This window comes from Dama dama, chromosome 12 (genome assembly GCF_033118175.1).
Source record: "Dama dama isolate Ldn47 chromosome 12, ASM3311817v1, whole genome shotgun sequence".
In the NCBI taxonomy this organism is placed as follows: domain Eukaryota; kingdom Metazoa; phylum Chordata; class Mammalia; order Artiodactyla; family Cervidae; genus Dama; species Dama dama.
Window position 1 is genome coordinate 1,959,806 of NC_083692.1, and position 25,692 is coordinate 1,985,497.

At 41.7% G+C, this 25,692-nt stretch overlaps 1 protein-coding gene across 2 annotated transcripts in view; it reads right to left on the reverse strand.

Moving 5' to 3' along the window:
- Window positions 1-25,505, reverse strand: part of GOLM2 (golgi membrane protein 2) — an 83,839-nt gene extending 58,334 nt beyond the window's left edge. The window contains exon 1 of one of the 2 annotated variants that reach the window (XM_061156416.1): window positions 25,078-25,505. In XM_061156416.1, the coding sequence (XP_061012399.1) occupies window positions 25,078-25,404 (327 nt within the window). In that variant the 5' untranslated portion in view covers window positions 25,405-25,505. The remainder of the gene's footprint in view (window positions 1-25,077) is intronic. The other variant, XM_061156417.1, reaches the window with a different exon arrangement.
- Window positions 25,506-25,692: the final 187 nt, after the last annotated feature.

Consider the following 25,692-nt stretch of genomic DNA (forward strand, 5'->3'; position numbering starts at 1 on the left):
TGGAGAAATGTCTGTTTAGTTCTTTGGCCCATTTTTTGACTGAGTCATTTATTTTTCCGGAATTGAGCTGCAGGAGTTGCTTGTATATTTTTGAGATTATTCCTTTGTCTGTTGCTTCGTTTGCTATTATTTTATCCCAATCTGAGGGCTGTCTTTTCTCGCTGTTTGCAGATGACATGATCCTCTACATAGAAAACCCTAAAGACTCTACCAGAAAATTACTAGAGCTAATCAACGAATATAGTAAAGCTGCAGGATATAAAATTAACACACAGAAATCCCTTGCATTCCTATACACTAACAATGAGAAAACAGAAAGAGAAATTAAGGAAACAATACCATTCACCATTGAAACAAAAAGAATAAAATACTTAGGAGTATATCTACCTAAAGAAACAAAAGACCTATACATAGAAAACTATAAAACACTGATGAAAGAAATCAAAGAGGACACAAACAGACGGAGAAACATACCGTGTTCATGGATTGGAAGAATCAATTTTGTCAAAATGGCTATACTACCCAAAGCAATCAATCCCTATAGATTCAATGCAATCCCTATCAAGCTACCAATGGTATTTTTCACAGAACTAGAACGAATAATTTCACAATTTGTATGGAAATACAAAAAACCTCGAATAGCCAAAGTAATCTTGAGAAAGAAGAATGGAACTGGAGGAATCAACCTGCCTGACTTCAGACTCTACTACAAAGCCACAGTCATCAAGACAGTATGGTAGTGGCACAAAGACAGAAATATAGATCAATGGAACAGAATAGAAAGCCCAGAGATAAATCCACGAACCTATGGATACCTTATCTTTGACAAAGGAGGCAAGGATATACAATGGAAAAAAGACAACCTCTTTAACAAGTGGTGCTGGGAAAACTGGTCAACCACTTGTAAAAGAATGAAACTAGAACACTTTCTAACACCGTACAAAAAAATAACCTCAAAATGGATTAAAGATCTAAATGTAAGACCAGAAACTATAAAACTCCTAGAGGAGAACATAGGCAAAACCCTCTCCAACATAAATCACAGCAGGATCCTCTATGACCCACGTCCCAGAATATTGGAAATAAAAGCAAAAATAAACAAATGGGACCTAATGAAACTTAAAAGCTTCTGCACATCAGTTACATTTTTAAAGAGAATAAGATAAGCAAGGTCTCTGGTCTTGGTTGGCTACAATGAATCATTACAAAGGTTTTTATTCACTCATTCATTTTTTTTTTGTTTTTTGATAAGTCATTTATAAAGCATTTACTGAGCATCCACTATGTGCTAGGCCTGAGGATATGAAGGATTTGGTTTTGGTCACAAAGAATCATTAAAGTTTGTTTATTCATTCATTCTGTCAGGCAGTCTTAAGGAAAGCATTAACTGAATACCTAATAAGTGAAGGACACCACAGAAGGCCTAGAAATACAGCAATATACAAGAAACAGGAGAGAGGTCTGGATAAAGGATAAACATTTTGGAGTCATCAGCATAACTGAAGTTTTCTGCGTAAATATGATTACTTCAGAAAAGAGTAGAATAAGAGAAGAGGATCTCAAATAGAAAACTATGAACTTTAATACTTAATAGGAGAGAAGCCAGCAAAGGAGACGAACAGCCGAGAAGAGCAGGCGTCTGCGCCATGCAGGATAAGAGCTCAGTGCTGGGCAAAGACACCGAGGTATTAGGAACAGGAGGAGAAAACCGCAGATGTGAACAGAGACAATTTTCTGTTAAAGAAATGTGACTGGGAAGGGGAAAAAAGGCTCAAGTATATTTTAAGTGCTGAGGAGCAAGTATAGATAAAGGGATTGAATGTAACAGGGAGACTGGATTAGTAATAGAAAAAGGTCTTTGAAAATGTAAAGGAGATTGGATCCACAGAACAGGTGGAGAGTCTGGTCCTGGAGAAAGAATGAACCCTTTTTTATTCTAACAAGGAGGAAAGACATGTGGGTGGAGATGTAGGTATGCCTGCAGATTTGTTAGTATGGTAGCTCCTGTTCAATTCTTGGTCAAGCAGGAAACAAGATTATCTGTTGAGGTCAAGGAGAAGAGGAAGTTAAAGGGACTCAGGGTCTGAGGAGGGCAGAAGTTTGAAAGTTGTCGGAATGAGTGTGTTGACTAGAGATACGTAATTTGTAAGGTGCTGCTGAAAACCCACCTGAGGTAGCTGATCATACATTTCTATAAGTACCAGGCTGGTTATAAGAATTTCTCCAGCTGCACTTGAAATAGACATGTGAAAGAAAAATGGCAAGAAACTAAACAATAGACCATGGAATCTGAGCTGCACAGTGAAGTCACTCAGTTGATTCTGACTCTTTGCGACCCCATAGACTGTAGCCTAATAGGCCCCTCTGTCCGTGGAATTTTCCAGGCAAGAATACTGGAGTGGGTTGCCATTTCCTTCTCCAGGAGATCTTCCCAACCCAGGGACCGAACCCAGGTCTCCTGCACTGTAGGCAAACGCTTTACCATCTGAGCCACCAGGGAAGTCCAGCTGCATAGAAAGGAAAGGAAAGAATAAACAAGGATCCTGGAAAGGAAGAAAAAAGGATCAGCACTCTAGGTGAAATTGAGAAACAAGTAGAGTTTGTTTGGCAGTTCTAATCTTTTTTAAAAATATATTCTCCCAAGAATACACATGTTTGAAGCTTATAAACTTTCAAGGATTTGAAATCTTATGTCAGGTTCATGTCAGAATGAAATAATAATCAGGCTGTTTGTACTCATTAATGTAGGGTAATATTTATAACTTTCATCCCAGATACTTTGTAGGATTGCTCCTCCCTGATTCTTTCCAAACTGGGTTGGCCGGGGGCGGGGGTGGGGGGGTGGAGGGCGTGGACAGTGAGGGCTTTCCTGGAGGCTCAGAGAGTAAAGAACCTTCCACAAGGCAGAGACCCGGGTTTGATCCCTGGGTTGGGAAGATCCCCTGAAGAAGTGAATGTCAACCCACTTGACTAGAGAATTCCACGGACAGAGGAGCCTGGCAGGCTACAGTCCACGGGGTCACAGAGAGTCGGACATGACTGAGCCTGCAAGGATATAATAAAATGTGAGTAAAATGACAGGAATCACTTCCAGGCATAAGCAATTAATTACAGGGAGCACAATTCACCACTCTCTCATTTTACCAAAGCCACCAGTGTTTCAGATGGTGGCTGTTCAATCCTCTAGGGTCCTAAAATGACAAAGACACAGAGCAATGCCTCCAGTCGACCCACAAAGGGCACGTTGAATATCAATTTTAATCCACATCAGAGGGTGCTGAGGGCTTCCCAGGGAGTGCCAGTGGTAAAGAACCTGCCTGTGAAAGCAGGAGACCTAAAAGACACTAGTTCGATCCCTGGGTCGGGAAGATCCCCTGGAGGAGGACATGGCAACCCACTCCAGTGTTCTCGCCTGGAGAATCCCGTGGACAGAGGAGCCTGGCAGGCTGCAGCTCACAGTATTGCAAGGAGTCAGACACGACTGAGCACAAGAGGGTGCAGATGAAGGACCAAGAAAGGGAAGGAGAGAATGAGAGGGAGGTGATTAAAGCAAGGCTGATTTGGAAGGGGAAGCAAGGCAGACCACACTGGAAAGGATGAGAGCAAAAGTCTCCTCCTTAACTGTCGCATCAAGCCCGTAGGGCACTTCCATTGGCACATTTCACTAATTCCTGAAACTTGAAATGTCAAAAAAAAAAAAAAATCAGAAGTTTCTCCACAAGTTAGCACCCTTTCTCCACTTTCCCACTACTTTCAGGGGCTTCTTCATCCTTTGGTTCTCCTGCCTCTTATCTCTTTTCGTCCTGTTCACCAGTCCATTAGTGCCTGTAACTATATGATACAAGCTACCACCAAGTGCGGGGAATTCCCTGGTGGTCCACTGGTTAAGATTCAGTGCTTTCACTGCCATGGGCCCATGTTCGATCCCTGGTTGGGGAACTAAGATTCCATAAGCTGTGTGGCATGGCCAAACATAATAAATTAAATAAATAAAAATTATCACCAAGTCCTGCCAGTTCTTCTGCACTGTTTCTCAGGCCTGACCCTTAACTTATTCTATGTTCATTCCAACCACCTACAGGGACCATTTTCATATAGCTGCACTGGAACACAAGCTCAACATTATTACCACATAAATAAATGAAGATATCTAATCTAGCATTTGTCTCTTCCCAATTTTATTTATTTCCTAACAGTAGTGAGAAACATCTTTGGAAAAACTTTGTTTTCCATCAAGTCTTTCCACTAGTCAAGTTCCAACAACAGAATACTATTGTTCCTAGTGTGTAGAATATAAAATTCTGCTACTGAAAATTTAATGCCTTCCACAAAGTGGGTACCACTTTCTCTATCCAGTTATCAGAAATGGTCTCTTTGACATAGTCAAGTTAGTTTTAACCATCTATAATGATTAGATTCCTCTTTCCTATGTTCATTTATATCAGCAGATGGTAGTAATGGGGGTCAGGAGAACTGTTTGGGTTCTGGATAAATGGATTGTGAAACTAAGCCAACAGAATTTGCTGATAAGTTGGAAGTAGGGGTGAGAAAGGAGGAGTCAAGAACAACTCCAAAGTTTCTGGCCTGATAAAGGAAGGAGTCACCATTAACTTTTTTGGGAATGGCTGTGAGTAGACATTCTAGGATTGGGGAAATACCAGGGGGTTGGCTTTGGACAGGTTAAGTCCAAAACCACAGTTGCCATTCAAGAGAAAATGAGTAGGGAGTTCAAGATGATATCAAGGGATATCTGGAGAGATCAAGCCTAGATTCAAGAGAACAGTTTGTTGTTGTTTAGTTGCCAAGTCGTGTTCAACTCCTTGCAACCCCAGGGACTGCAGCACGCCAGGCTTCCCTGTCCTTCACCATCTCCTGGAGTTTGCTCAAACTTATGTCTATGAGTTTGCTCAAATTCATGACTCATTTGGTGATGTCATTCAACCGTCTCATTCTCTGTCACCCCCGTCTCTTCCTGCCTGCAATCCTTCCCAGCATCAGGGTCTTTTCCAATCAATCAGCTCATTCCATCAGGGGGCCAAACTATTGGAGCTTCAGCATCAGTCCTTCCAATGAATATTCAGGGTTGATTTCCTTTAGGAGCAACTATTTTGATCTTCTTGCTGTCCAAGGGACTCTCAAGAGTCTTCTCCAACACCACAGTTCAAAAGCATCAATTCTTCGGCACTCAGCCTTCTTTAAATCGATAGTATATAGATAGTATTTAAGTAAGTGTCAATAGGAGCTCTCCAAGAAACTGAGTATAGATAAGAAAGATGTCCCAGGACTAAGTCTTGGGGCATTTCCTTTGCGGAGAGAAAGGGGAAAAAAAAAAAAAAGAATGAGAAGGAATGGATAAAATGCAGAAGAAAAGCTTGATTTCCTAAAAGCCTAATTCAAGGAAGAAGAGGAGGGAATAACCAACTTACCAAATGCTGTTTATAGGTAAGTAAGGTGATGACTATGAATTAACAAGTGGATTTAACAACACTGAAATCACTGGTACCTTGAAAAGGACACTGGTGCTACGGCAGGGGCAAAAACCTGATAAGAAAGGATTTAAGGGGAATACATCTAAGCTGTCTCCAGCATAGGCTACCAGAGGAATTTACTCTTAACAGTAATCCTTCTACTTAGCAGGAGGCCAATAAGGTTTCAGCTCACTCTGTGAAAGTTACCTCAGTTACACTCATTATTTTCAAGTAAAAAATTGATCACAGAGTTAGTCCTTGGTCCTCTGACATGGATTTTTCCAGAAATAACTGTATTGGAAAGCTCACTTCAGTTCTCAACACCTAGAGTGAGTACATCCTCAATTTTCTAAGGTTTCAATTTAATAGAATTTTGTTCTGTTGAAGGGAATTCTATGTGCAATTAAATATGATTTAATTTTATGCCACAACAAGAGTTTTTATATTAAATTTTTTTCTCAAATTAAAAAAAAAAAACAACCAAACCTCAGTTTCAGCCATGGGCTGGGAAGAAGGGAAATGAAGAATGTTGTTCAGTAGGTACAGCATTTCAGGTCTACGAGATGAAAAAGCGCTAGGGATCTGTTGCACAACATGTAGCTAACATTGGAAGTTAAAGTCGCTCAGTCGTGTCCAAATCTTCGCAACCCCAAGGACTATAACCTGCCAGGCTTCTTTGTTCATAGGATTTCCCAGGCAAGAATACTGGGCAGCCAGTCCCTTCTTCAGGGGATCTTCCCAACCCAGGGATTGAGCCCAGGTCTCCTGCATTGCTGGGGGATTCTTTACCATCTAAGCCACCAGCTAACATTACTGTTTAAAATGATTAAGATGTAAATTTGATTAAATTTGATAAAAATTATTAGATGTAAATTTTACATTATGTGGGGTTTTTAAATCACAGGTAAAAAAATTCTTTTACAGACATACATTCTGTTGGCAAATAAATCTATAATAATAAGTAACTGGAGGTACAGCAGATACCATAACAATATTTGACGAGTAAAATGTGTTTTGTTTGTGGGAGGGGCACCATTTAAGGAAGTAAAACCTGCTAAGAAACTTTTCTCACTAAACTGTACAATAGTTTCCTATTTTCCCTCCAGTTAAGGCAAGAGATACTGCACAGCATTAGTGCAGCATAAGCTACAGGAAGGGGTCATTTATAAGCAGAATATGTACAAGCACAAAACTACCTGCAGAACGTGGTATGAAAGTCTATATTTATATTCTTTAGTCATAGTCTTTCAGGGTTTTTCCCAGGTCTTTTTACCTGGTTCTCTAGTAACTCTCTTTCATCCCTTGATTTTAGATGCTCTTCTCTGGATCTATCTTAAAACTTAAACAGCAGCAAGAATAGAGAATAATACATCTGAAAGGCTGATTAATTTTATATTTATCATGAAACTGTAAGGCAGATAGGGCTTGCACTTCCCATTTTATAGAGAAAGCTAAACATTTTAAAAGTGATTTTTCCTCTGATCTCATATCAAATGTTAAAACTAAAACCTAGGTCTTCTGATTTCTAATCCAGTAATTTTCCCACTATACCATAGTTACTTTCTCAGGTGGAGGACAATAAATAGCAGGGAATAAGAGATTAGTTTTGCAACTGATCATATTTAACCTTTTTAATGAATGATCTAGAAAACATTCACAGAGCCAAAGAATGACGTTGGACCCTTACCCTGCACGATACAGGAAGATTAACTCAAATGGATCAAAAACCTAAATTTAAGGGCTAAAACTATAAAACTCTTAGAAGAAAACATAGGGGAAAATCTTTATTACCTTTGATTTGGTAACGGTTTTTTAAATATGACACAAAAGCACAGGCAACAAAAGAAAAAATAAATAAAATTACACTTTATTAAAGTTTAAAACTTTTGTACATCAAAGGACACTATCAACAGAGTGAGAAAACAGCCCACAGAGGGAGGAAATATTTTCAAATCATATATCTGACAAGGATTTACTATCTAGACTACATAAAGAGCTCCTATAACTCAACAGAAAACGCTTCAAAAATGAGCAAAGGACTTAGAGATTTCTTGGAAGGTAAAAATGGTCAAGAAACACATGAAAAGAGATTAAACATCACTAGTTGTTAGAGAAAAGCAAATCAAAACCACAAATGGGACACCACAAGGATGCGCTATCATTTCAAAAAACAGGGCGATGAACAACATATGTTGACAAGGGTACGGAGAAACTGGAACCCTGTACATGGCTGGTAGGAGTCTAAAATGGCACAACCACTGTGGAACACAGTTTGGTGCTTTCTCAAAAAATTAAAACATAAAATTACCATGGAGCCAGCAATTCCACTTCTAGGTACATACCCCAAAGAACAGAAAATAGAGATTCAAACATAGGCTTATATACAAGTGTTCAAAGGAGTATTATTCACAATAGTTAAAAGGTGGAAACAACTCAAGCCAGAAGAATGGATAAAGAGAACGTGGTATACACATTCAATGGAACATTATTAAGTCCTAAAGAGGAATGAAGTTCAGATACATGCTACAACACAGATAAACCTTGAAAGCATATGTAAGTGAAATAAGCCATACACAAAGGACAAATGCAGTATTATTCCACTCATATGAAGAATCTAGAATAGACAAATTCATAGAGACAAAAAAGGAGAATAGAGATTACCAGGGTCTGGGAGAGGTGGGCAGTTACTGCTTAATGAGTAAGGAGTTTTTCCTTAGGATGGTGAAAAAGTTCTGGAAATAGTGGTGATGGTCATGCAACACTGTGAATGTACTCAATGCCAAAAAATTGTAAACTGAAACATGGTTAAAACAGTAAATTTTATGTTATGTAAATTTTACCACAATAAAAAAATGAATAATGAAGAGTCTGGTCCTAAATAGCTTTATCTGCAGGCACAAATTCCCTTCCTTCCCCACAGTACCCTGCATTCCACTCTCCTATGGAACTGCCTGACCTTAGAGGGACAACTTACTTTCAAGCTTTCCTGGCTTCATGTGTGTTCCCTCTGTCCTCACTGCTTTCTAAGTTTGGTTGGTGAACTACTCTTCATCCATTAGGATTCATCTTCAGCGAGTCCTTTCTTTCCTGACTTCCTGAAGCAGTTAAATCAATTGTTCCTCTATACTCTCAAATCTCTTTGTAGACAGTTGTAATGTGGCATTTAATCATGCATTATGGATCATTTCTCTGTGTGTCTCCGCCATTAGATCAAGTTCCTTGAGGACTAGCACTGAATCTTACCTTTCTATTCCTAGCACCTAGTACATGGTAAACACTCAACTTTACCAAATAAGTGACTTATGTATACAACGTACTTTGATAAATCATAAAGCACTATATCAGGAAGAGAACTTATTTAGATTTACCCTTTGTGAATTTAAGTTATAGTTTTCAGTTTATGAAACAAGTCCCTGAGGATATGCAGTACATAAGACAAATGAATTTTTTTCATTATGTCCCCATTAACTAGTTCTAAGGTTTTCTTCTCTTCATATAAATGCTATTGAACCGGGAAAATATTTTTGAATTTCTAACTAAAAATACTAATCTAGATGTACTATTACATGTTTCAAGGAAAAGATACATTCAATAAAGCCAAAAAGATAGTAAGTTGATAATGACTGCCTTTACATGAGAATATTTCGATTATGTCTTCCAGAAAAGTAGTGTAATCAGATATGTGGATAATACCCCTGGCAGCCCAGCACATACATACACATGCTTTAAGAGCCAGTGCAAACTGCTGAATCAATCACCAAATATTCACAGTGTCCACACATAGGGCATAGTACCAAATATGTTAGGTGTTTACAAAATTTAGACTAGATGATTTTCAGAGTCAAGAAATTCACAATATGAAATTGGAAGACATGAAAAAATAGATCCAGCATAAATGTACAGATATAGTTATTCACTCAACATTCATTAACTAGGTATAAACCAGCTACTTAAAACATATGCAGATTAAGAAATATGGACTCTTGCTCAGGAATTAAGTAATGTCATGCCAGGAACTGTGGGAATACAAAGATGAACAAAACATATAGCCCTATCTGGCCCACAATCAAGTTATGGAGAGATAATCCTAAGTAGGTAATTACAGCAATTAACACTGATGACTCTTCCTCAAAACTCTTCCCCTTGGCTGACACGCCACCACAGTATGCAGCTTTTTCTTTTCCTCTCTGCCTCCTGTCAGTCATTTAAACCTGCTCCTCCTCTACTATACCCTGAAATGGTGCAAAGCTCCATCTTACATATTCATCATCTTACTCTATAACCTAGACAATTCCTATGACTTCAACAATCAAAATCTTTTCCTAGGTTGTCCTTTCCACTGAATTCCAAGAGGGCATTTTCAACTACCTACTAAATATTTCACAGACTCCTCAAACTGGACTTATTTATTAAACTTGCACTCTTCTCAAACTAACTTCTAATCTAAGGTTCCTACCTCAGGTCATAGCACTATCACCAGTATCATGGGATTCATCTTTGCCTAATCACACACCAAATGCATTACAAAATCTTGTTAATTCTATTTCTCTCTACTTCTCTATCTTAATGACCCAGTGCTTCCCCATCCAGGTGCCACTAGCATTTGAAGTAGAACAGTCCTTCATTGTTGGGACTCTCTTCTGCAGCACAGAACACCTACCATTCCTGGCCCCACACCTAAACCCATTACCACTCCCCAGGCATCAATACTAATGAAAATGCCTCCTGAGGCTGGTAAGCACAGAATTATACAATGTGTTTAGTTAAAGACTCCATTATCCTCCAACTGTACTACTGAAAAAAAAAAAATTTTTTTTAATAAAAACCTATATTTATTTTTCCTATATCTACTTTTTTACCTCTCTAATCAATTCTCTATTCTGCAGCCAGAGGTTTTAAGCTCAATTTGCTAAAGTAACTCCTCTATTTAAAGTCCTTCCATGTTTTCGATTGTGGGAGAAAGCATTTAGTCTTTTGCCACTAAATATAAGGTTAGCTGTGGGGTTTTGACAGAGACCTCTGATGAATATGAGGAAGTTTCCTTCTATTGCTATTTTGCTGAGAGTTTTTACCATGAATGCATGTTCAACTTTGTTAAATACTCTCTCTGCAAGGATATTCAATCTCACTACTTCTACTTAACATTTTACTGGAGGTCCTAGCCAGTACAGTATGGGGAAGAAAAATAAAAAGCATCCAACTGGAATTGGGGGAAAACTGTCTTTATTTGCAGATGACATGACCTTGTCCAGAAATAATTTTAAAAAATCTACCAGAAAAACTACTACTACTGAGTTCTAATGACTTTTTGTAGAATCCTTAGAATTCCTTAGGGTCCTGGTGGCTCAGAGGTTAAAGTATCTGCCTGCAATGCGGGAGACCTGGGTTCGATCCCTGGGTTGGGAAGATCCCCTGGAGAAGGAAATGGCAACCCACTCCAGTATTCTTGCCTGGAAAATCCCATGGACGGAGGAGCCTGGTGGGCTATAGTCCACGGCATCGCAAACAGTCGGACACAACTGAGCAACTTCACTTTCACTTTAGAATTCCTTAGATTCCATTAGTGCTAGAACTAATAAGTCCTACAGCAGGGAAACAATCAATATACAAAAATTAATAGCACTATTTATACACCCGCAAAGAAGTGGAAAATGGAATAAGCCCAATTCCATTTTTTATAGCATCAAATACATGAAATACTTGGGGATAAAAACATGTGAGTCTTGAACACTTGAAAATGTAAAATGTACTGCAAGAATATAGAGAAGATCTAAAACACAGAGACACTCCATGTTCGTGGATTGCAATAATCAATATGGTGAAGATTCAGTTCACTCCAAATTGATTTACAGAGACTGATTATGGGTTGAGCTGTATTCCCTAAAAGGTCATGTTTAAGTCCTAACCGCGGCCGCCCCCAGTACTGTGACTGTGACCTTACTTGGAAATTATGTCAATGCAGCTGTAATCAAATTAAGATGAAGTCATACTGAATTAGGATAGGCCTTAATCCAATATGGGCTTTCCAGGTGGTGCTAATGATAAAGAACCTGCCTGCTAATGAGGGAGACATAAGAAACATGGGTGCATTTCCTGGGTCATGAAGATCCCCAGAGGAGGGCAGGACAACCCACTCCAGTACCCTCGCCTGGAGAATCCCATGGACAGAGGGGCCTGGGGGCCTGTAGTCCATGGGGTCACAGAGTCAAAGACAAACAACCAAAGTGACTCAACACAGAGCACCCACCTGCAATCCTCAATTAATGCAAAAGAACTAGTCCTTGTAAGAAAATAAAACAGAATTAGGGAAGAGAACTCCACATGAAGAGACAGAGATACACAAACATGTTGGGAAGACAGCCATGGAAGATGTTGACAGAGACTGAAGTTATGCTGCCTTAAGCCAAAGAACACCTGAGGTTATCAGAAGCTAGAAGAATCTTCCCCTAGAGGCTCCAGTGGAAGCACAGTCTTGCCAAAACCTTAATTTTGGACATCTACTCTTCAAAACCACGAGACAATCAAGTTCAGTTATTTTAAGCTATCCAGTTTGTGGTTCTTTGTTACAGTAGCCCTAAGAAACCAATACACACAGTGAACACTCAAAAGTTATTTGCTCTGTTGGCAAGATAACTGTTCTTATATAATTACATATAATTTTGCTCTCTCTATATAATTTTATATATTTTAAAACTATACAGATACAGGTACCCAATGTGTGGCAATGCACTTTAGTGGAAAGGATTTATGGAATCAAGCAGATCTGAGTTTAGGATTCTGCCATTTTCTCACCTAAGCCTGTTTCTTCAACCATAAAATGAGAAGAATTAATGGAAATACATAAAAGCCTGTCCACTACAGACTGACATTTAGTAATGTTAGTTCCTTTACTTCCTGGGTGTACTGGAAGAGTTAACCTTGAAGAGTTTTTTTCTTTTGCCGTGCCATGTGGCTTGTGGGGTCTTAGCTCCCCATCCAGGGATGGGACCTGTGTTCCCTTCAGCAGAAGCAAGGAGCCCTAACAACAGGGAAGTCCCTGATCTTACATTAAAACTCTAATATTTTAATTGACAAAAACATACCAATTGCACAATGTACTCTGTACTACAAAGATCTTAGACACATGTCCCCGCGTTTCTTTCATCTTCCTTTCTTATTTCCTTATGTTTTTCTGCTTCTTCTTGCTCCCACAATAAGGGTCAGAGTAATCTCAGGAGGTTCCATGAAGATCATAAAACTGATTCTTGAAAAATGTTGGCTACAACTTTAACAGAGAAAAACCTAAAAGAATATTCAAGGAGATTCCTTCTACCCACTCCAGAGAGGAAAGAAACAATTCATATAATGTGGTGATGTGGTATATGTACTCTGATACAACAGGGAATACTTGAACTGTAACTTCATTAAGCAAGGAACTATGTTTTGTGTTCTGTGAATAAAGACCAAAGGTTTCCGCATTTTGGCTTCCTTGTAAGAGAATTAACATTCCATTTGACTGAACTTTGCGTTCCTCTTGGCACAGGCAAGGCATGCAGTAATTTTAGTTTCTCATGATGCTTTAAGTTTCTCTTAAAGTGTTTTCCTTTTTCTGTTAAACTTCAGTGATTTCCACTACTCTGCCTTCCCACTCACCGATCCATTCCTTTCTATCCTCTAATCTACTGTTGATTCCTTCTAGTGTGTTTTTCATTTCAGTTATTTTATTCTTCATCTGTTTGGTTCTTTTTTTATATTTTCTCACTCTTTGTTAAAAACTTCAATCTTCTCCCGAGTTCTCTGAATGTCTTTACACTCATTACCTTGAACCCTCCATTGGGCAGGTTGCCCATCTCCACTTCACTGAGCTCTTCTGGGATTTTATCTTGCTCCTTCATTTGGAAGACACTCATCTGTTGCCTCATTTTGCCTAATTTACTGTTTTTATTTCTAAGTATAAATAAAAACTTAGAAGGTAGTTGGTAGGTTGGTTTCATTTCCCCACCTTGAAAAAGCAGGCTTTTGGAGATGTCCTCTGCATCCCAGCAGCACACTGCCCTCCAGGCATCAGAGCCACGTGCTCGAGGGCAGTCCCCCGTCCAGGCCGCGCGGCTCATGGTGGTGGTCTACTGGGGGCCGTTCCTTGTGTGGAGGCTACTGGCCCCTAGTTGGTGAGGCTGAGTGCCCTGGGACCCTGGGGCTAGCGCTGGCCCGCTACAGGGTGGGGCTGGACACCGGGGTAGCTAGCTAAGAGGCTGAAGGTGGTGTTGGCCTGCTGGGAGGTGAGCCTGGGGCCCAAGAGGTCTGCGGCGCTAGTGATAACCTGATGATAGGCTGAGCAGGGTTCCCGGGGCTCTGATTGTAGGCCCTGGGGGTCGTAGAGCTGGTGGTGGCCTGATGCTCGGCAGGGCTGGGGGCCCAGGGGTATCGGGGCTGGTGCTAGCCTGCTGGTAGGTGGACTGGGTCCTGGTACAGGGGGCTGCACTGATACAATTCTCTATCTGACACATCTATTCTAAATATGTCCTCCAACCCATGACTTGCTTTTTCTTTCATTTTTTAAAAAAATAGTGCCTTTTGAAGAACAAAGCTTTTAATTTCGATAGTCAAATTTATCTCTTTTTCTTTTTATGGTTCATGCTTTTTGTGTCCTCAAAAACCCACACAAATCTAAAGTCACAAGCATTTTCTCCTGTGTTGTTGTCTAGAAGATTTACAGCTTTACTTTTTACATTTAGGTCCATGATCCATGTTAATTTTATTTGTTTATGTTGTGAAGTAGCACAAGTTGTATATACCACCACCACCCACCTCATCACCATAAAGTTGCTTTAATATCTTTTGTTGAAAAGACTTCCCTTTCCTCATTAAACTGCCTTGGCACTTTTGCCAAAAATTAATTGACCATATATCTGTGGGTCTATTTGTGCGCTCTATTCCATTTCAGTGATTTATATGCCCATTCTTTTCAATAACTCCACAGTCTTGATTACTGAATCTATATAGTATTACATTACTATATAACAAGCCTTGAAATCAGGGAGTATAAGTTCTCCTACTTTGTTCTTTTAAAAATTGTTTTGGCTATTCTAGGTTATTTGCATTTCCATACATTTTGGTATCAGCTTGTCAGTTTCTACAAAAAAAAATAAAACAACCTTCAGAAGTCTGCCAGAGTTTTTAGTGAATCTTATATTAGTTTCCTAGAGCCATTATAGCAAAGTACCAGTATTCTTGCCTGGGAAAACCAAAGGTCAGAGGAGCCTGGGGGACTACAGTCCTATAGTCCACAGTCCTGGGGTCGAAAAAAGAAAAGTTGGACATGCCTTCGCAACTAAACACCAACAAAACAAACCACAAGCCCAATGACTAAAACAACCAGAAATATTCTCTCATGGTTCTGCAGTCCAAAAGTCCAAAACTGAGTTGTCTATGGTACCGTGCTCTCTATTTGAAGTCCCTTAAAGAAGGATTCTTCCTTGCCCTTTTCTTAGCTTCTTGTGGCTGCTGACGATACTTGGCATTCCTTGGCTTATAAATGCATCACTCCAGTCAAGGCCTCCATCTCCATGTGGCCTTCTTCCCTGTGCCTCTTTATGTATCCAAATTTCCTCTTCTTATAAGGACACAAGAAACTGGATTAGAGTCCACTCTAATCCTATAACCGGTAACACTTTGTATCGGCACTAATGACTATCAAGAACTCATTGGAAAAAATTTTTAATATGGTCCTTCCTAAAGTAACTTAAAAATTTTGTTGAGAAGACAAAGTTAACATTTAGGAAGCTATCAGTGAAAAATGAAAAACAAAATAATTTAGAGTGGCTCAAACAATAAATGTTAACTGTGTATAAAAAGAGCACACGCCAGGTCAGAAGTCAGAGGGCTTCATGGTCAAGGTACCCGAAGGCTGGTGTAACAGAAAAGAGGCAAGAGACTAAGAGCCAGATAACAGGAGCAGAAGCACAGGAACAGGAACTGACGTGACACGGGAGGCAGGCGAGGGGACACAGGTCGGCACTGCAACACATCTGGAGCAGTCTGGGTCAGGAGACAGCGGGACAAAAGTCGACAGAGGCCCGCCATGGAAGGCCTGAAAGGCTGGACAGCAGAGTTCTGACTTGACACAGGGAGTCACACAACTACTCCAGAAGTAAGGCAGGAGGGAGAGCTGGTTTGCTCAAGGGGGCGGGACTAACTGAAATAAAACAGAGTTCGGGGCAAGGAGACTAGTTAGGGAGCTCCTGCTTCCTTTCCAATCAATTCTCTATTCTGCAACCAGAGTGCTTTTTTTAAAAATTCAATTTGATCAAGTAACTCCTCTGCATGGTGAACCACTGAGTCTGAGATGCTCAAGGAATCAAAGATGATACCAAAATTTCTAACCTCAGTCTCAATAATGGCTGCATGAGCATTACAGGGACCAGGAAGGCAGGAAAGGGATGCAGTCTAGAAAGGAGGCATGAGCTCTGTATGGTTTATGAATAATTTGAGGTGGCAATTAAATGACAGCTAGAATTTGGCCAGATTATGATGGGGAAGGCAAAGGCAGGAATATTCATGTGTAGAGTGTTAGAAAAACTGCACAAGGCTGCTCTTCAAATTACAGAGGCAGGCATCAGTGGAGGAGGAAATGGCAACCCACTCCAGTATTCTTGTCTGGGAAATCCTATGGATGGAGGAGCCTGGTGGATCACAGTCCATGGGGTTGCAAAGAGTCGGACACTTTGCGACTAAACAAAAAAAAAAAGCCAGGTGTTGGGGAGTCAGCTTAGACGGGCATAAGAGGAGTCAACTACACCTATTTAGAAAAGGACCAGGAAAGGTGGCAAGGGTGGAGTCAGACAACCAGGGCAAAGGGCAAGGCAGGCCAGCTAGAGCTTGGACCGGATCTTAGGCAGGAACACGGGCAGAATCCCATCCTGGAAAGAAGGCTGGTGAGAAATAAGGAAGTAGTTGTGGAATAATAGCTAACATAACACTTACTAAATTTTTTTTTTTTTTAAACAATATGGTATGTTCAAACCATATAAATGAATTTATTCATTTAAGCCTCACAAGAATGAGAGAGGTAACTATTATTGTCCTCATTTTACAGATGTGGAACGAAGGCATAGAGAAGTTAAGTGACTTGCCCAAGGTTTTGCACATATTAAATGGCTGAGTCAGGACTCGAGATCATGGTGAGTGAAAGGCGCTCAGTCATGTCCGACTCTTTGCCACCACAGGGACTCAGCCCATGGAATTCTCCAGGCCAGGATACTGGAATGGGTAGCCTTTCCCTTCTCCAGGGTATCTTCCCAACCCAGGGATGGAACCCAGGTCTCCTGCATTGCAGGCGGATTCTTTACCAGCTGAGCCACAAGGGAAGCCCAAGAATACTGGAGTGGGCAGCCTATCCCTTCTCCAGCAGATCTTTCCCAACCAGGAATCAAACCAGGGTCTCTGGGCATTGCAGGCGAATTCTTTACCAACTGAGCTATCAGGGAAGCTCTGAGATCATGGTAATGAACACTTATTCCGTGCCATGGTTTTTACATATATGCATTTGGTATGTATATGAGCATTGTGTACATACACACACAATGAGGCTATTTTTTTGGGGAAAAAAAAAGGAATATGTTTCCCACCCTCCTTTCTGGCACATGACCTTTCCCTGTTCAAGCAAATGTATGTACCACCTCAGGGAGGATTACGGTTGGTAAAGGGAAAAGAGGTCAGTCATTTACTGTTCAGCTTCAAACCTCAAAACTGATTCTTTTTTTTTATCCATTTGTAACAAAACAACAGTTTTGGGAAGGACATTTTCTATATTCAAACAGCTCTGATTTATCAAGAGCTTGCCTTGGCCCACCATAACTGGTACAAGATACAGGCAGGAAGAATTCAAGTAAGGATAGGAGAAATAACCCCACCCAGGAAACAGGAGAAAGGGTCTTTCTCACAGAAAGAGGAAAGAAAAGGCAGCGTGTGTGTCACAGATTCCCTCTTGGCATGGGCTGAACTGTGTTCCCACAAACCCACACACTGAAGTCTCAACACCCAGTACCTCAGAATGTGACCTATTTGGAAACAAGGTCTTTAAAGAGGTAAGTAAGTTAAAATGAGGCCACTGGGGTGGGACCCTAATCCAACATGACTGGTGCCCTTATAAGAAGAGGAAGAACCCCAGAGATGCAGGAACACAAAAGGAAGCTATGAGACGACAAGGCAGCAAGGAGGAGGCCCTCTGCCAGCTAAAGGGAGAGGCTCCAGGAGAAACCAACCTGCCGGTACGTCAGCCTTGGACTTCAAGACTCCAGGACCATCAGAACGCAAATTTCTGCTGTTTTCAGCCAGCCAGTCTGTGGGATTTTGTATGGAAGTTGTAGATAACTAACACACCCCTCTAGACGAAAACCCGTTAGGGAGGAAGGTTAAAAAAAAAAAAAAAAAAAAACACAAGGTAAATATGCAGGGAATCCCAGAGAAGTGGAGCTCGTTTCTCACTTCCAAGGACAATTTCAGGCGCCCTTAAAGAATTTCTGTGTTCTTATCATTGCTGGAGGCAAGGGACAGTTGGGAGTGTGGGAAGGACATGTACTCACTGCTGTGTTTAAATGGACAGCCAGCAGGACCCACTGTAGCACAGGGGACTCTGCTCAGTGCCCTGTGGCGGCCTGGATGGGAGGGAGGCACGAGGAGGGATGGATACACGCACACGCATGGCTGAGTCCCTTCACTGTTTCCCTGAGACCATTACAACATTGTTAATCAGCTATACCTCAACACAGAATAAAAAGTTCAAAGTGTAGGGAAAAAAAGAATTTCTGTGTTCTAACAGCCCAGGTAACAAACTGAAAATGGGAGGACAGAATAATAAATTGGAAGATATCCAATGTCACCTTGCTGATATCTGTGGAGCAGGGATTTCAAGATTTCCAAAGATAGTCTGACAGTAGCAATGAGTATACCTCACACCTAGACTTTGGTCTCTAATGCCATTTTCCAATAAAAGGACCTAGGGCTCTGTGGAGAAGGATTCTAGCACTGGGGCAGGAAGTACACAAGATAAGTCAGAGCATCTTGTGGTGACAGAAACTAAGGAAGGGGTTTGTGACAATGATGGGGTATTATGCCCAGAAGCAACTGAAAGAGGTCCCAATGGCCAAAGCTGGAACAATCTGAGCAACAACATAAATAGAGTAGCAGTGGATTATAAATTAAAGTATAAAATAAATATCCATGAGTTCATACTGATATAAATAAATAACTGAATAGTAAATAAGGGAGAAGAGACTAAGGTCCATGCAGAAAAATTGCAAGTAATTTATGTAGACACTCTGCCCTTAAGGAGACAGAACATAACTCCCAAGTCATTAAGCGCTGGCTGTACATAGCAACCTCCTTTCAAAGAGTACAGCACAGAAAAGGAAGGAAAAAATGCATTCTTTTCCTTTACAGTGACTTTGCAGTGAAGAAACCTACAAACACTACACAAGCCAGGTGATCAAGGTCAGCACCGAGTGGCGAGTCACCCTGAGAGACGTTCTGATGCGAGGAGAAGGGCGCTTTCCTCAGCGGTCTTCCTTCCCCAAACCACAACCTGAGTCTAATCCTGAGAAAAGCATCAAACTAATGCCAACAGAGTGGCATTCTACAGAACACCTGACCAGTAATCCTCAAAACTGCCAAGGTCAGGGCTTCCCCTACTGGCTCAGTAGTAAAGAATCCGCCTGCCAATGCAGGAGACATAGGTCTGATCCCTGATCCGGGAAGATCCCACATGCCACGGAGCAACTAAGCCTGAGCTCCAGAGCCTGCGACCACGCCTGCTGAGCCCACGCGCTGCAGCTACTGAAGCCCACACACCCTAAAGCCCGGGCTCCACAATAAGAGAAGCCACTGCAATGAGAAGTCTGAGCCCTGCAGTGAGAGAGAAGCCCCCACTCGCTGCAACTGGAGAAAAGGTCACGTAGCAACGAAGACCCAGCACAGCCAAAAATAACTAAATAAATAAAAATTATGGAAAAAAACAAAAACTGTCGAGATCATAAACAAAGTCTGAAAAAACTGTCACGACTACAAGAAGCCTATAGAGACATGACAACTAAATGTAATGTGGAACCTTAGATGGGATCCTGGAACAGAAAAAGGGCATTAGGGAAAAACTGAGAAAATACAAAGTATGGACTTCAGTTATTATTAATGCATCAATTGTGGTTGTTCAATCACTCGGTCACGTCCAACTCTTTGCCGCCCCATGGCCTGCAGCACACCAGGCTCCCCTGTCCTTCAGAATCTCCTGGAGTTTACTCAAACTCATGTCCATTGAATAGGTGATGCCATCCAACCATCTCATCCTCTGTTGTCCCCTTCTCCTCCTGCCTTCAATCTTTCCCAGCATCAAGGTCTTTTCCAGTGAGTCAGCTCCTTGCATTAGGTGGTCAAAGTATTAGAGCTTCAGCCTCAGCATCAGTACCTTCAATAAATATTCAGGATTGATTTCCTTTAGGATGGACTGGTTTGATCTCCTTGCAGTCCAAGGGACTCTCAAGAGTCTTCTCTAGTACCACAGTTCAAAAGCATCAATTCTTTGGTGGTCAGCCTTCTTTACGGTCCAACTCTCATATCCATACATGACTACTGGAAAAACCATAGCTTTGACTAGATGGACCTTCATCAGCAAAGTGATGCCTCTGCCTTTTAATACGCTGTTTAGGTTTCTCATAGCTTTTCTTCCAAGGAGCAAGCGTCTTTTAATTTCATGGCTGCAGTCTCTGTCTGCAGTGATTTTGGAGCCCAAGAAAATAAAGTCTGTCACTGTTTCCACTGTTTCCCCATCTATTTGCCATGAAGTGATGGGACCCAATGCCATGATTTTTTAATGCATCAGTAGGGGTTGATTAATTATGACAAATGTGCCATTTAATAACAGGAAAAACTAGGTATGGGGTATGAAGAAACTGTCTGTACTACATTTGCAATAATCCCATAGATCTTAAATGTTCTAAGATAACTTTTTTTTTAAAAAAATGGGTAACTTGAACAATCAATAACCTCAGATACACAGATGACACCATCCTTATGGCAGAAAGCAAAGAAGAACTAAAGAGCTTCTTGATGAAAGTGAAAGAGGAGAGTGAAAAAGTTGGCTTAAAACTCAACATTCAGAAAACTAAGATCAAGGCGTCCGGTCCCATCACTTCATGGCAAATAGATGGGGAAATAATGGAAACAGTGAGAAACTTTATTTTTTTGAGCTCCAAAATCACTGCAGATGGTGACTGTAGCCATGAAATTAAAAGACGCTTGCTCCTTGGAAGAAAAGCTATGACCAACCTAGATAGCATATTAAAAAGCAGAGACATTACTTTGCCAACAAAGGTCCATCTAGTCAAAGCTATGGTTTTTCCAGTAGTCATGTATGGATGTGAGAGTTGGACTATAAAGAAAGCTGAGCACCAAAGAATTGATGCTTTTGAATTGTGGTGTTGGCAAAGACTCCTGAGAGTCCCTTGGACTGCAAGGAGATCAAACCAGTCAATCCTAAAGGAGATCAGTCCTGAATATTCATTGGAAGGACTCGTGTTGAAGCTGAAACTCCAACACTTTGGCCACCTGATTCGAAGAACCGACTCACTGGAAAAGACCTTGATGCTGGGAAAGATTGAAGGCAGGAGAAGGGGACGACAGAGGGTGAGATGGTTGGATGGCATCACTGATTCAATGGACATGAGTTTCAGTAGGCTCTGGGAGTTGGTGATGGACAGGGAAGCCTGGCGTGCTGCAGTGCATGGGGTTGCAGGAAGTCGAACACGACTGAGCAACGGAACTGAACTGAACTTAAAAAAAAAGCTGCCTTACCAAAACTCCCTACTCACACTTCATACCTAAGGCAGCTATCTCATCAGGACAAAGGGCGTTTTGGCTTGGAACATCCATGGAGTGGGCAAGGGTATACAGGGAGGTGATGCCACCTAAGGATCCTGATCTCCAAAAGACTGTGAACCAAGTACCGACTGAATCAGGCATTGAAACACCACTACTGATCTTAAGGTAAAGTCCCTTGAGGAACCCTCAAACCACATGCAGATTTGAGGCCACTGCCCACATTGCCCTGGGGATATAGAAGATTTAACCTACATCTCAGACACAACTGTGACAATGAGAATCTTAATAGTCAGGATACTTTAGTTAGGCTGTAACTAAGGAACTCTCAACGTGACTGGCTTACACAATAGGAATTCTTGAAACTTCGTTTATTTATTTATTTTTGGCTGTGCTGGGTCTTCAATGGCCAGCGGGGCTACTTTCCCGTTGCGGCGCTCGAGCTGCTCACTGTGGCAGCTTCCCCTGCTGCGGAGGACAGGCTCTGGGTGCACCCAGAGGTTCCAGCAGCTGCAGCACATGGTCTCAGCAGCTGCAACTCCTGGGCTCTAGAAGACAGGCTCAGTAGTTGTGGTTGCACGGGCTTAGTTTTTCTGAAGCATGTGGGATGTTCCCGGGTCATGAACTGAACCCATGTCTCCTGCATTGGCAGGCAGACTGTCTACCACTGAGGCACCAGGGCAGCAGGGAAGCCCCAGGAATGTTTCTTTATTTCACATAACAAGTGCCAATATACTACTGTAACACTTCACTCTGCCAACTTCAGTGCCTCAGCCATTCCTTAGCTAACTTTTCTGGCACTCTGGTTACCCTAATTTCAGGCATCACGTGGTGAAGCAACAACATCTGGCAAAAGAAACTGACCGCCTCTTCAAATGTGACTCTTTGAAGAGTACTGCTCAGGTACTTTGTAGAATGTCCCTGAATGTGAGTTTGTCTGATGCTTTCTTATGATTAGACTGGAGATTTTTGATTTGGGGGAAGACTATCACTGAAGTGCAAGTATGACTCTTTTAAGGAGCAAGGAAGCTTCCCCTAGCAACTCACTAGCCAGCCCCTTCCTAAACTAAGCACCGGGAATAATGAAATTACCGTAATCAGTTCAGACCAATCAGGACACAACCCTGAGTCATCAGGAAGGATATATACCAAACCAAGGGTGTACAAATGACTACTGAAGGGGTCAGCACCAGTGTGTGCTTTAGGTAAAAACCCTGAAAGGCAGAGCCTTTACTTTAAAGAGACTACACTAACATGAATAAACATTAAAACAAGTCTAGTTTAAAAAGGAAGATACTTTTAATTGTCAATTTACTTGTTTCTCCAACATTATCACCATCCAGAAGGATTTTAGATCATTTACACACAATAAATCTATCTTCTCAGCTCCTGAGGGAGTAGCAGGAATAAAGGAAACACCTCTAAAAGACAAATTTCATCTATAGCTCATCTAGATACCTGGGGCAACATTTCCCAAACTAGTGTGCTTCGCTACATTCTTCTGTACCATGGTAACAAGTTGGCCATGAAAATAGTAATCGGTGATCAAATTAACTGATAGAGACTAAGTTAAACAAAATTAAACAGGCTTCTTTACTAACACATCTCTCAGAGCCTTTATATGCTAGCAGGATTATAAATTTGAAGAGGAGAATATACTACTTACACTGTTTAACATTTTCCTCCAAAAAGAAGGTTTTGCTTTTTTGTCCTGACCATCTATGAACAATTTCTAGGAGAGTATTCTGTTTAACACCACCTTGAGAAATACTGCTGTAAGGGGAAAACAAAGACTCAAGAATATAGTTTATTATTATTAGACAGTTGGGGGGGGTGGGAATCAGCAAAAAATAAGTATACTGAAGAAGGTAGGAAGCAAATCCACAGAATTCAATGATAAAGAAACAAGAAAGGAGATAGTTCCCAAAATGTTAGAGACAATCAATTATTGAGAAATTGAACAGAATAAGAATAAAAATGCTTTTTGATTTGACCAGGAAGACTGCCATTTGTGACCTTGAAGAAAATAGGTCACATTGCATAGGTCATAAGTTAATAATATAGCACTTACCTCAAGTGCTTCAGAAAAGAGGAGGAAAGAAGGATGGTATACAGAATGAAAAAAATTAGGATGGGGATGAAAAAAGAAATGCACGAAACATTTACAGACCACCAACAACTAGAGTTTATCAGTGAAAGTAAAAACAAAGACATTGGTTGATTGGGAGAATGGAGTATATGGAAGAATACAAAAAATTTTAGAACAGCGAACACCTATATGTGGTTGAAGGTAAAAATGAAAACCTACTGAAAGAAACTGATAATCACAGTCCAGTAGATGGAAGAAATGGAATCCAGAGTTTAAATCACTAGAAAAGATTTATCTTTCTTTCCAGATTGTAGAGAATTTGAATAGTAATACCTAACCATTCAAGTCTGAAGATCTCCTTTAATACTCCAAAATTTCATGGACATCTGTTTATTCCACCCCAGAGAACTTTTCAGTCTACAGAGTTCAGTATGTAGTATAAGCTTGCTGATCTGTTGCTCCTCTCAGAAGCTATGTTATGGTGAAAGTGTAGGCTACTGAAAAGCACTTACCTCAAGTGCTTCTGTGGGCCTCAATCTTCATGAAATAAGAAACAAAGTAGAGGTTGGTGGCAGTAAGGAAATTGGGAGCTCAGATTTTAATTTATAATGATTAACTATAAATAATTGGCATACAAAATAAAAACTCATAATGAGAACTCAGACACACACAAAAACACTGTGATGATTACCAAAAGAGGGTCCAGAAAGAAAGGTATCTATTATACTTATCCCACCCAGAAATTTTCACAGGTCTGGTATATCAACAAAAATTGCATAGGTCATAAGTTAATAATATAGTTCCCAATATGCTGGTGAGAACAAAGACTACTCAGCATCGGTCTAGTTACAGTCTAGCTTTAAACTTTCACAATTAAAACTTAGTATGGCTTTCCAACACTAACCTTAAAAGTTAAGCATACAAAATTGTATTTTTATTTCCTTTCAAGATCAATTAGGACAATGACATGAGATTCTGTTGCTTAGAATGTTATTTTTAGAGTCTATCTTTTGGGTTAATTTCACTAACAATTCAAACTGAGTACATAATTTTGGATTATCTATGTCCAAGTCACAAGTGTGGCTCATACATAAATGGCTCCACAGCCCACTTATAAAAATATTTTTATCACAAAAAAAGGCAGTAATTCTTATTCTTTAACTGCTTAATACATAGCCCTGCAGAGATTTACGAGAAGTTAGACTGCTTAAAAAATATATGGTGATCGCCATAAGTAGAAGGGTTAGAGGAAGCCACATTCTTTAAATAAAGAAATTAATAATGATCAGTGCGCATAGAATAAAGCATAGGGCAACAATACTCACACCAAATCCGGCAGTCTCTAACCCTGTGTATCTGTAGACCTAAGGCGGCCGGCCACATAGACGGGCCAGATCATCACGACTGCCAGCTCAGCAGCCCCGCTTGGGGAAAAGGCAGCATCCACGGAGAGGCCACCCTTGAGAACCAAACACTTAGAGTTTCGTCTGGAAGGGACCGCAAAACGTGGCCGTGGCGAACCAGTTAAAGTCTGACAGAAACATGGTTGTGAGCGGCAAGGGGAGCCTCCAAGGCAGCGAGTCTGGAAGGCAGAGGCGGCCGCGGCCGCGCGAACACCCCCGCCACGGAGCCGAAGGAAACTCTGGGGGCTGGCGGAGGCGGCTTCGTGCTTACCTTGTCATCTTCGCATCTCTTCCCCAGGCCCTCCCGAGCCTGCAGCCGGCTGCTGAGGCGGCCGTAGTCGGCCTCCTTCTGGTCAATCTGTTTCTTGTGCGAGTCCACCAAGAGCAGGAGGTCGGAGTTGCGCTTCTCCAGGCGCCCGCGGGCCACCTCGGTGCGCTGGACCTGGCCCTGCAGCTCCGCCAACTCCTCCTGCAGCAGGACGTGGCGCGAGGAGATGCTCCAGTAATTGAAGGCGAGCACCGCGATCACCACCAGCAGGACCGCCAGAACCAGGGAGGGCAGGCGGCCGGCCCGCCGGTTCGCCCCGAAGCCCACCATGGGGCCGGAGCAGGCCGCGCCCCGAGCCTCGGAGCCGACACCTGCGGGCAGACGCTCAGGCCGCGGCTGAGGAGTTGCCCGGGGGACGCGGCCCCAGGGCCGGCCGACGCGGGAAGCCGGCGGACGCGCCCGCCCGCGAGCCGGAGAAGGGGGCGGGGCCGCCAGCCGCAGGCCCCTCCCCCCCCGCCCCCCCCGCCTCAAAGCCGGCCGAGGCGCGTTCCCTAGGCTTTCCTTCAGACCCTGCACCAGCGGGGCGGAACCCGGAGAACCCGGCGCCCGCACCGCAGG